Here is a 13,150-nt window from a genome sequence, read left to right as displayed (position 1 = left end):
TGATCAAAAAAAAAAATATGTACCCAAAAATAGTACCAATAAAACTGGCACCTTATCACCTAGTTTCCAAAATGGGATCACTTCTTGGGAGTTTCTACTGTAAGGGTGCATCAGGGGGGCTTCAAATTTTCTTCTGCGCCCTGCCGTGTGCCCATACAGCAGTTTATGACCACATGTGGGGTATTTCTGTAAACCGCAGAATCTGGGTAATAAATATTGAGTTTTGTTTGGCTGTTAACCATCGATGTGTTAAAGAAAAAATTAGATTAAATTGGAAAATCTGCCAAAAAAGTGAAATTTAAAAATTTGATCTCCATTTTCCTTTCATTCTTGTGGAACGCCTAAAGGGTTAACAAAGTTTGTAAAATCTGTTTTAAGTAACTTGAGGGGTGTAGTTTCTACAATGGGGGGTATCCACTATGTAGGCCCCACAAAGTGACTGCAGACCTGAACTGGTCCTTTTTTTAAAAGTGGGGTTTGGCAATTTTCTTGAAAATTTTAATTGCTTCTAAGCCTTCGAACATCCTAAAAATTATATAAATGACATTTCCAAAATGATGCCAACATAAAGTAGACATATGGGGAATGTTAAGTAATAAATATTTAGAGGTATCACTTTTTAAACTAGAATTTTTCAAAATTGTTGGTAAATTTGGGATTTTTTTCATAAATAAAGGTGAAATATATTGACTCATTTATGACTAGCATGAAGTACAATGTGCCACAAGAAAACAATCTCTGAAGGACTTGGATAAGTAAAAGCGTTCCAAAGTTATTACCACATAAAGTGAGATATGTCAGATTTGCAAAATTAGGCCTGGTCAGGAAGGGGGCAAATGGCCCAGATGTGAAGTGGGTAATACAGTGAACTCTTAAAGTCTGACACTCTATTCTTTTCTCTATGAATGGCATAGTACAAAATAATATGGAATAGTTTCAGAAAATCCAAAGTTCATTATACGCTTAAGTATGAGTTGTCTCACCTCAGACATGGGTGGTATGCCACTATTATCAGATAGGTGCAGGTCCCACATTTGGGACTCGCACCGATCTCTGGAACAGGACCCCAAACTGAATGGAGAACAGCTGCACCTGCTAAGTCACGCTCAGTGAATGGGGAGCACGCTGAGTATGCGCAGTGTGTTCTTGTTCACTTTGGGGACCCTGTTCTAGAGAGAGGCGCAGGTACCCTCCCACCCTGGCACCCACACATATCTGACATTGGTGGTGTATCCTAGCGATATACCACCAATGTCTGAGGTGACACAACCCCTTTAAGTTTGGCATAGTAGCTGAGGACCGGACGTTGTTTTGTGCTGCACCAGATAGTGGACGATACTTTATTTTTCATGATGTACTACACACTCTTGCTTATAGGTGAGTAGCTTAATTTATTTATTTCTGTACCACAGTGGGTTCTCTTTCAAGGGGTGCTCTCATGTTCTTTCTATGACAAAAACTAGAAGAACTTGAGCTCATAAACAACCAATTAAGAAAAAATACTTTATTGTTGCATAATAAATATTAAGTATATTACCATTTAAAAAGGAGAGTGGGGAACAGAAAAACACATGTTTTCTTTCTAGCGTACCAGTTATTCATTCTTTTTTTGCAGCAGTTTGGCAAAACACCCACTACATCTGTACACTTAGCTCTGTGTATGTATTAATGTCTAAATTCACCAGATGGCGGCCAAAAGACTGTCCTTTTGGCCTCCATCTGGCTGCTATGTCTGAACATACTGCTTTTTCAGATACATAGGGGAGCACAACAGACTGCACTAAGGGCAACCACAATTGTAAAGTGTTAATTGTAGAAAATTACAAAGAATTGTTGTAGATATATAGCTGTAGGTCCTAGTAGAAGAGTCTTTTGAATTCAGTATTTCCAGGACTAAAAAAAATCAACATTCAATGCAAATTATATAATGTGTTTCCTATATTTTGCAGCCGGAAAATCTTGCCCAGAAGCTACCAAATCTTGTTGAGTTGTAAGTAACTATCTCCTTTTTATGTTAGCGGTTATATTGAATTTTGGCCACTAGTGGGTGGTAAAGTCTCTCAAGAAAACTAAGGACTACATTCACAGGCAGCATTATTGGTTAAATGTTGGAATCTAGCAGTAGCACACTATGTTGGCTTTATAGTTATTACCCTCTATAAAGAATAAAGTCATGGTGCAAAAGTCTGAATTCTCACTTGTATCCAACTAGTTGTAACTCTAGAAGATGGCTTCTATGCACATACTTTAAGCTTTTACTGAAATAAACCAAACTATAACCCATGGTAACATGCTTGCTGTTCCAGTCTTGAATGCGGCACTGATACATTGGGAGAAGAGATTACAGGTCTGAGAAATATTTTTTGCATGATAAAATCACTGCAGTATCGTCTGCTACTGCTGGGCTTTCTCTGCTGGTCCTACATTGTTATTGAAGATACCACTGATACCTGCCTGCCTTGTGTTTCTGTAGAAGCCTCAGGTCGTGGAACAAGTAGGGGGGTTCCTTAGAAGTAAAAATGACATAATAAAGTTAAAGGGTAGTCCTGTAATCATCACTGATCTGAATAGGTAATAAGTGATGCATGGACCTTCACTATTCATGAGAACAGGGCTCCCCTGTCCCATGTTTGAATGGAGCTGCGCTTGCACATGCACATTGCTGCTTCAGTGTTTGTGGGACTGACTAGGTAGCCAAGCACTGTACTCTTTTATCTGTCAGACTTCGAATGAAGTGACAGTGCTCATGTGCGACTGCTGCTCTATTCAAATGGGGGGGGGGGACCTGTTCTTATGAAAAGCGAGGTTGCCAACGGTTCCAACCCCAGTGATCAGACACTCTACTATCCTGTGTGTAGGTGGTAAGTGTTGATCATGGGACAACCCGTTTAACCACATTATCTTATGTAATGCCTTTGTTATAAAATTAATTTTTATTTTAATATTACACTGATCTGCAGACAGCCTCCTTAGTGCAGAGTACCGGTCTGGCTGGAACAGCTGTCTGCAGATGGATATCTAGTTTGGTTTACATCCAAAGTTATGTTTCAAGGCCTGTTTGAAGGACATTAACTTGCAGGACAGCTGTCATTCCAGCAAGTGGCGCTAGAGGAACAGGTTTCTTTTTCTTGTAAATACATTTATGCGTTAGCTGAGACATGCCCAATGTCCTGTAGGTTATTTTTAAAATATATTGCATTCTCCAAGGATCTCTCTAATATAATATGGGAGTACATTTATGCACAAATCAATGATTGTATCTTTTTGTAAGATCACTAGAAAACTTCAGTTACATAATGATTTTTCCATTTTGATTTTTTTTGGGATGATCATTGATATTCCACATATCCCTGGAAGCCACAATTTTCCATATTCAGATGCAGTATAGAATCCATAGTGCAATGGGACAATTATGTAACCATTACTCAATTATGTGCTTTAGTGAAAGATACTGGGTCTCAGTGCCCACACGAGCTGCAGCATCAAAGCCACTTTAGAAATCAGCAGGAGCATCTTAAAGACGACCTTTCATGGATTTATGTGTTAGAAATGGATATGCTTACCAGATGGGGTGGCCCCTACAGATGCAAGCTTTTTAGAAAAAAAAAAAAATGCCCCTCCATTCCAGCGCTGTGTCCCCTTCTGTTTTTGGCGCTAGATATGTTAATTTAGACCATCGGTACAGGGAGGATACTGCTGGGTCTCACAAATTGGAGACTCCTTCTCCCTGGCTGTAGTGCGGTCCAGTCGCAGCAGTACCGATATATCCCTGTACCGATTATTCTAAATTAACATATCAGGGGCCAAAAACAGCAGGAGACACAGCGCCGGAACGGATGAGGTATTATAAAGAAAAAAGTGCTGGCATCTGTAGGAGCCGCCCCATCTGGTAAGCATAGCAGTTTGTAACACATAATCCCATGAAAGGTCCTCCTTAAACCTCTAAATGCCATATTCCCATTCACCTTTTCACCGTGCGGTCTGGGTTCTGGATTTTTAGTCTGTGATAGAGAGCAGGACTGAGACATAGACAATCCTATTTTATTTTTTTTTGCATTTTTTTATTTTATTTATTTTTTTGGACTCTTCTTGGGCCATGAATGAGACCAGGCCCTGGACATAACAGCCAATTATGCTGTTCTGCAAATATGACGTTATGAAGCAGATGTGGATCTACTGTGTCACTGAATAGATATGGCTTGGGGCTACTCCTCTAAGTGCCCCCCCCCCACAGTCTTCACCTTTCAACCATTATACAGGGATTTGAACTCCACTGCAGGGAACCACCAGGCCACTAGTAGTCCCTGTTCAGGCGACAGGGTTCAAGACACACCGGTCCAACGCACAAGAGATAAGGCACAACCTTAGTCAGGAAGACGCTGAGGTCAGGGCAGGCAGAGTACATGCCATTTGACACAGTTCAAGGTTGGTGTAGGCAGCTCAGGGTCAGAAAAGAGATCAGGCATAGATCAGGTTAGACAGTGAAGGTTCATATTCGGGAAACAGGCAGAAGTTGAAGTTGGAATACAGGCAGACAAAGATAGAAATGGCACATTAGTAAACTAGAACCTATTACTCACCACAGCCTGCTGGGAGAAGTGGAGCGCTTCTGGCAGCCGGGCCTGCCAAGAATGAGGGGAGACGCACTGGCGGGTCATGTCCACAAGGAAACGGGTAAGGCTACTTTCACATTAGCATTTTTTTTTTGCGGATCCGTCGGGGATCAGCAAAAAACGTTTCCGTTACAATAATATAACCGCATGCATCAGTCATGAACGGATCCGGTTGTATTATGTCTTCTATAGCTATGACGTCATGAACACTATTGAAAGTCAATTAGGGACGGATCCGTTTTCTATTGTCAGAGAAAACGAATCCGTCCTGGCACACAATGTAAGTCAATGGGGACAGATTACAGGTTGCCAGTACTAGCCAGGTGTTTTGCTTATAATTGATTGGTTTTTTTTTTGGGGTTTTTTATGGGACCTAAACACTGCCAATTACAATAATAATTAGGAAAGCAAAGCTCTTGCTTGTAGAGCTGCCGAGTCACGTGACCACTGACTAATTGGCCTTCTGGTTTCTGACGTTCTGGCTGTAGTACTTACATGCTGAGAGCAGTAGTTGTAGGAATGACAGGATGGTGTGCGGTCTGCAGTTACATGCTATGCTGTATGGGAGCTGGCTATTTCCTATCATTTGTTGGTCTGGTTATTGATCTGTGACAGTATTTATTTGCTTTTATGTCTTCTATAGCCATGACGGATCCACCTTGAACACCATTAAAAGTCAATCGGAAATGGATTCGTTTTCTATTGTCAGAGAAAACTGATCTGTCCCCATTTGTGTGTCAGGACGGATCAGTCTCTCTCCACACCACAACGCGGACATGTCCGCGATGGGGACTCAACCGAACGGAATGCATTTTGGTGCATTCCGTTTTGTTCATTTATTTTTCCAATTGACAATGAATGGGGGCAAAACTGAAGTGTTTTCTTCCGCTATTGAGAACTCATGACCGTTTTCAATTCAGATATTGAGATCAAAGATGTCAAAGTGGCCTAAGCAGAGCAGCGGCCATGCCAGGAAGCAGAACTGTGGCAGGCATAGCCCACTGCTATAATAATGGCTGCCAGAGGGTAGGGGCATTTGCAGATCTCCTGTGTAATGGAAAATCTGTAATTCAGTCTGAAATTCACAATTTCCTTTGGGTTGCTAAGTTATGTTTTTTGTGCCTTACTTTGTATGGAGTGCAAAAAAATAATTTGTGGGCCAGTACTTTATATTATATAGGTGAAACGTTCATCTTTAAGGGGCACTTTGTCTTGGCAAAGTTTAACATCACTTTATTTGCACTTGTAGTATTTTACACGGCCCAAAATTGTACCTGACTCACCTGTCATAAGCATAAAGGACTTTGTGTCTTGCATATAAAACCCCCTTTACTACACTGTTTGTCAGTCATTGCTATAACCTTGGACCCTTTAGATCGGATATTTACCCTGACACACATCTTATTAATGAGCTGTGGATCTGGTAAGATTTCAAGGTCTAACTAAAGCGTGGACTGCAGCTAATGAAAAACTTGCTGGGAATTAAATCTGGACTGTCTAGACAATGTAACGCCGGTGCACTGGCATTGACTTGCGAAGAGTTAAAATCACAATCTGCACTAGACCAGGAGGATTGAGGATGGTAGACCGCCCTTCAGACTGGTGGGACAAACAGCTGTCAGCTTTGTCCCATCTGAAGACAAGTGAAGGGCAGGCAAGATCGAGTATCTGAACATGGCACTGTCGCCAGCAGGAAGCCAGCCAGATCCCAGACACTAGGTTTTCAATGTGCCCTTCAGCAGGGTGAGAGGCTCCCTGGGTATCTTGTTGGGCACAGTCTCTGAACGCAGACAGACATAAGAGGACAGGGTCTGAACACCCTCTCCAGCATTAAGCAGAGCAGAAAAGTAACCATGACATGCCTCTGGCATGAGTGCAAATGCTGCTGTGAATTCGCTCTCTACGTTATCTGGCTGTGCCATGTCACTTTCTAGCTCCGTCCACATAATGGCTGATCTGAAGTTTAAACCCTTCTGACTAAACCAGGACCATTCCTGGTTTATTATAGACAGTCGCCATCTATAGTCGACGAGCTCTGTGCAGAATGATTTGGCTCTGTGAATACAGCATGAGCGATGGTCCCCTGTAGTGTAGATTATACATATCGATTGGAAATATTTGTTTCCAAGGGCTTGTCCGACACCTGCTAGATCATAAACTGTGCTTCCCTAATTTTCTTTAAAATTAATTTTCAGGAAGACTTGAGGCACAACAAGCTTGCATGTAAATTCCACCCACAGTCCCCGCAGCAGAGTGCTTCCATTAATAATGCTGTCAGATCTGGATTGTGTAATACCAAGCTCAAATTCCCTGCTTCCCTTCACCGACCATGGATTGAACTCGTAAGCATTTGGTTTCCTGCAGCCTCTGCTGGGGGAAATTCATACAGAGATGTATGCGTATGCACATGCATCATCCCCCATTTAAATGGAGCAGCGGTCAAGCAGGACGGCTGCTGCCCCGTTCAAAGTCTGCACGACTGATGGACAGGGCCGAGTGCAGTGCTTGGCTATCTTCATCAGTTCCATAGATTCTTATAAGGTACGGCCCATCCTATACTGCCGCTTCATTCAAACTGGACTACCATTCTAGTGATCAATGGGTGTCCCAGCAGTCAGACCTCCTCTTATTTAGCAGTTGCCACCTATCCAGTGGATAAATAATGTATTTTTATTACCAGAGTACCACTTGAAGGGAATTAGTAAGGCAGACTAGTTGGATCATGTGTTTTTCCACCATCAGTCTTCTATGATGTATTTGTTTTCTGTGGCTGTGACTGAATCCACTGACCAGTATACACCTTAGGCCTCATAGACACAACCTTGTCCCGGCTTTGCCTGTGCCACAGTCCACAACACATGGGCACCAACAGTGTGGCTCCCATCTGCGGGCACGGACCCATTCACTTGAATGGGGTCTGCGATCCACATCAGACTGTCCACACAGCAAAAAAGTAGTGCATTCACTACTTTTTTGCGGTGCGGAGGCACGGACAGAAACCCCACAGAAGCACTCAGTAGGGCTTCTGATCCATGCCTCTGTCCTGCACTGTATCTCCAGGATTGCGGACCCATTGATGTAAAGTGAATGGGTCCACATCCGTGATGCGGTGTGCACACTACGGGCCGCAATACGAGCAGCCTATGGTCGTGTGCATGGGACCTTTAGAAAGATCTACCACTAAACTTTTCTGACCACATCAGAGCCCAGTGCCTGGCTGGAGAATGACCGGTCATGTTATAGACATGACGATATAGAGATGTCAGAGGAGAGACCCGACTGAGCCATCACCAGAAGCCTGAATGCTGGTTGTAAACCTTTTCTGGCCAAGATATACCGTATGCAGTTTATACTGTAGTACAGGTAAGGCTACTTTCACACTAGCGTTCGGGTGTCCGCTTGTGAGCTCCGTTTGAAACGCATCCGTCCAGCACTAATGCATTCTGAGTGGACGCGTATCCGCTCAGAATGCATCAGTCCGGCAGCGCTCAGCCTCCCGCTCCGCTCAGCCGGCGGACACCTGAACACTGCTTGTAAGTCAATGGGGACGGATGTGTTTGAAGATGACAATATGGCTCAATGTTCAAACGGATCCGTCCCCCATTGACTTTCAATGTAAAAGTCTGGACGGATCCGTTCAGGCTACTTTCACACTTAGAATTTTTTTTACAATATAATGCAGACGAATCCGCTCTGAATGCAAGTGTGAAAGTAGCCTTAGTGACATCACCACAGAGTCGACGAGGAGCTTTTTGTTACTTTAGATTTCAAAAAGTGAGAAATGAGCATAAATGAGTTAAGCGAGGGGGACAGCATTTAATTCCTCTTGCCTGCATCTCAGTAGTATACAGGAACAGTATCTCTTCTTTGCCCTTGATGATTCTAGTGTATTAACATGTCTGGATGTGTGTCCTAGCCAAAGTCCTTCAGGATAACAGCTGTTCGGTATATTTTTTTTTTTCTTGTTTCTTAAGGTGTCTCCACTCCAATAACATTGTGTTTGTCCCAGAAGGTAAGTGTCTCTATTTGGCCTAATGCTTGGATGACCTACTTAAAACTATGATCACCTATAAATGAGTCGTCTTCTCCTGGATAAGGCTGCATGCACACAGCCGTAAGTGTTTTGCGGTCCACAAATTGCGGATCCCGGCGGTGAGCATGATTCCTTAGAATAGGCCATCAGTTTCTGACTGGCTGGGGTCCAGCACCCTATACTTCTGTAGATCAGTTGTTCCGCTGTAGCTCCATCGTCTGAACGATGTTTGTAGTGGACGGAGCTGGTGAGTGCAGCGCTGTGATAACCACCTCCATCCACTATACCAAGCTGTAGTACCAGTACTGGCTTCATCGCTGGAGCTGCTACAAGACAGCTGATCGGCAGAGGTGCGGGGTGTTGCACCCCCACAGATAAGATTTTGATGACCAATCCTGAAGATAAGCCATCTATGTAAAATGACTGTAAAACCACTGTAAAAGGTTTGCTGTTAAGTCTTTATTACACCCCATCTCCATTCTACACTAATGGTGGTGGCAGTGCTGTGTAAGAACACACCGTGGGCATACTACTCCAGGAAACGTCCTCCTCAATTAAAGGGGTTATGCCATGATTGATGTAAAACCTTAAAATCAGACATCATATAGTACATGACAATCCCTTCCTAACCAGGTTAGAACCAGCCCTGTACTGCACATGGATCCAGAGAGTCACTGCTCCAATGGCTCTGCTAGATTATCTTCACCCTGGCAGCTCAGGGGTGTGTCCTTTCTACTGCTGTTCTTCTAATAGAACATATGGCTGGTGGCAGTTGAAGATTTAGGGCTCATTCAGACGGCCATAGTGTATTGCGGATCTGTAAAACATGGATACCGGCCGTGTGCGTTCCGCTTTTTGCGGACCGCTCATGGCCAGCACTATGATAGAAATGACTATTCTTGTCCATGATTTCGGACAAGAATAGGACTTGCTCTGCCTTTCTTGCGGGGCGGAACAGAACTATGGATACGGACTGGCGGACACGGACAGATGCTGTTTGCATCTTTTGCAGCCCCATTGAAATAAATGGGTCCGCACTCGTTCGGCAAAATTACAGAATGGATGCGGACTCATTCATACAGTCGTCTGAATGAGCCCTTAAACTAAGCACATTCGACCAGCTCAGTGAGACAGAAAAAAAAAATAAGGAAAATAACAAACAGCAGGTGGCGCTGTACAAATACATTTTATTGAATAACTCAGCGGCTATACAAAATTTCATGATTTTACTATTTCATGACGTAAAGTCATGATTTTATAAAGGACACGGAGGCGAGTATTGCTGTCTCTCTCTTTACTGAATTTCCATAGCAGCAAAGAAAAAACTTTAAACATGCAGTAACCATGGCAACAAGCCCCACCCTGTCACTCCCAGTGTCCATATAACCCCTGGTCACACTGGAGCAGTCCTCTTTCTTTGATGGTCCACCCACTGCAAACTGATGGACGCCTGACGAACAGACTTCAGGTCTCTTGAACTAGAACAGACCAACTGGAACGAAGGCTCGGATCCGACATGCCCACGAAACTGTGCACACTCCGGACAACCCGACAGGAACCTTGAGCAACGAAGCCGCGAAAATTCCGGACATCTTGGCTGGAACATTAACCTAGGAAAAAACCAAGCAAACACATATGGTAGTATACAATTCCGACTCAGGAAGACACATATCAAGCGATTCATATAACTGAACCAAATCAACACATCCTTATGACAGATAAAACAAATGATATTCCAGGGAGGGGAAAAAACGGGAGGGCAATACTCGCCTCCGTGTCCTTTATAAAATCATGACTTTACGTCATGAAATAGTAAAATCATGAAATTTTATCCCAGGACACGGAGGCTCATATTGCAAGTTTAAAGCTGGGCCACCACAGACGAGAAAGCATGAGATGGTGGCCTAAAGTAAAATTCACGAAAGGTAGAAGCCCTAGACCAATCTGCTAACCTCATAACATCCTCTAAACGGGCACCAGAAACCGTCATAGAGGTGGCCGAGGCACTGCGAACCGAATGAGCCGTAAATATGGAGGTGTCAATACCCGCCAGAGATAGGACCCATTTGACCCAACGCGAAAGGGTAACACTGGTCACCGGGTGAAAAGGTCTACGGAAGGAGATAAAAAGATGAGGGAACTCAGGAACACGCAACCGACCGGTACGACGTTCGTATTCCTGCAGACAAGTGCCAGGACAAAGCTGCGGAGACTCCGGAAAATATGGATAGGAAACCGAGCGAATGTTTGTCTTCGTACGCCGTGAGATGTTGAACGTCACGCCCACCGGCGAGAAAGAGCGGGCGTCATGGTCCAACGCCCGGACGTCAGAAACCCTCTTGCAGGAGATCAAGCACAAGAGGGTGACCAGCTTCGCCGAGAGCTGCCTTAACGACAGGACGTCATTAGAGGGCCAATCCTGCAGGAAAGACAAAACGATGGAAACATCCCAAGTAGCGGAAAACCGCGGCCTCGGAGGACGAGAAAGGCGAGAACCGCGCAACAATCTACAGACCAGGGGATGCTGGCCCGCCGGACGACCGTCAAACCCCAAGTGCCTAGACGAGATGGCAGACCTATACAGATTGATAGTCCGATATGCCTTGCCCTCATCAAACAAGGCCGACAAGAAAGATAAGATAGCCGTTACAGGAGCTTCAGTGGGATCCAGATTCCCTGAGAGGCACCAACGAGCCCAGGAATCCCAAGCCGAGCGATAAGCTCGTCTGGTTCCGGGTGCCCAAGCGCTTGCCAGCAAGAAGCGAGCCGTCTCCGAAACCCCTGAGACCTCCCAGGGACCCCCGACACTCGGCACGCGAGGAGGTGTAGAGTGCCGTCGACGAGTAGAGGGTGAAACCGACCCGCCGGATCCTGGAGCAGGTGGGGAAACGCGGGGAGCAAGACTGGCTCGGCGATGAGAAGATCCAGAAGGTGGGGAAACCACGACTGGGACTTCCACAGGGGCAAAACGAGGACCAGCTCCGCCGACTGGCGGCGGATCTGGAGAAGAACCCTCGGGATTAGAGCAAAAGGAGGGAACGCGTATAGGACCGGAGTCGACCACTCCTGGAGGAAAGCGTCCACCGCTTCCGCCTCCGGATCCGGCCGCCAGCTGAAGAATCTGGGCAGCTGAGCGTTGAGGCGCGATGCAAAGAGGTCGATGGAGAATGGACCCCATATAGATGACACGGCATCGAAAACCCCTGAATCCAATCTCCAGTCGCTGGCATCCGAAAGATACCGCGAACTCCAATCTGCTCTCACATTGTGGAGACCCGGAAGGTATTCCGCGACAACCATGATCCCCCTGGAGAAACATTGGTCCCAAAAATCCATGGCCAAATGAGTGAGCACTGACGAGCGCGTTCCACCCATAAAGTTGATGTACCGGACCGCCGACACGTTGTCCATGCGGAGTCGGACACAAACCTTGACCGTGTTGTTGACAAAGCTGCGGATCGCCAGAGATCCCGCCAGCAGTTCCAAGGAATTGATGTGGAGCCGGGATTCGCTCCGGGACCAAGGACCTCCGGTGGAGACGCCGTTGCAATGAGCGCCCCACCCGTGGAGACTGGCGTCCGACTCGATGACAAGGTCCGGCTGAGGGCCAAAAATGGCTCTGCCGTTCCACATTGAGAGGTTGTGGATCCACCAGCTCAACTCGTGCCTGGTCTCCGTATCCAGCACGATGGTATCGGCATAAGATGCACCCTCCCGAAGGTGAGCAATTTTGAGGCGCTGCAGCGCCCTGTAATGGAGGGGCGCCGGAAAGATAGCCTGGATGGAAGAAGCCAGCAGCCCGATTATCCGGGCCAGATGTCTCAGGGATAAATGAGGTAACGACAGAGCGTGCCTCAACTCCTTCCGAATACTCAGAACCTTCGACTGCGGTAGACTGAGGGATTGTGCTACCGAGTCGATCTGGAAGCCCAGAAACTCCATAGTGGTGGACGGTATCAGACAAGATTTCTCCTGATTGATGACGAACCCCAGTCCGGAGATGAGGGAGGTGGCCAACTGAAGGTGCGACAGAAGCGAGGCCGGACTGGACGCCATGAACAAAATGTCGTCCAGGTAAACTATCAGACGCACCCCCCGACTGCGCAACCAGGCTACCACAGGACGTAATAGCTTGGTGAAGCACCAGGGGGCGGAGGAGAGGCCAAAGGGAAGGCACGTAAAGCGCCACACCTGATCTCTCCAGGCAAAGCGTAACAAATCCCTCGACTCCGGTGCCACCGGCACCGTGAGGTAGGCGTCTTTCAAATCTACCTTCGCCATCCAATCTCCTGGAAGGAGCATGTCCCTCAAAAGATGAATCCCTTCCATCTTGAAATGGCGGTACCTGACAAAACTGTTCAGAGCCTTCAGATTGATGACGGGGCGCAGCTGACCCCCTTTTTTCTGCACTAAAAAGATGCTGCTCAAGACCCCCAAGGTGTTTCCGGGAGCCAACTCTATCGCCCCCTTGTCCCAAAGAGCCGAGAGCTCCGACTCTATGAGG

The 13,150-nt window shown here is 45.8% G+C and overlaps 1 protein-coding gene across 1 annotated transcript in view; it reads left to right on the top strand.

Annotated features, from left to right (window-relative positions):
- Positions 1-13,150, top strand: part of LRRC28 (leucine rich repeat containing 28) — a 68,970-nt gene that overhangs the window by 38,664 nt on the left and 17,156 nt on the right. Inside the window, exons 3-4 of the mRNA XM_044279432.1 lie at positions 1,950-1,990; positions 8,588-8,625. Of these exons, the coding sequence (XP_044135367.1) occupies positions 1,950-1,990; positions 8,588-8,625 (79 nt within the window). The remainder of the gene's footprint in view (positions 1-1,949; positions 1,991-8,587; positions 8,626-13,150) is intronic.

The sequence above is a fragment of the Bufo gargarizans genome, chromosome 2, assembly GCF_014858855.1.
Source record: "Bufo gargarizans isolate SCDJY-AF-19 chromosome 2, ASM1485885v1, whole genome shotgun sequence".
In the NCBI taxonomy this organism is placed as follows: Eukaryota; Metazoa; Chordata; class Amphibia; order Anura; family Bufonidae; genus Bufo; species Bufo gargarizans.
This window is presented reverse-complemented; position numbering and strand designations above follow the sequence as displayed.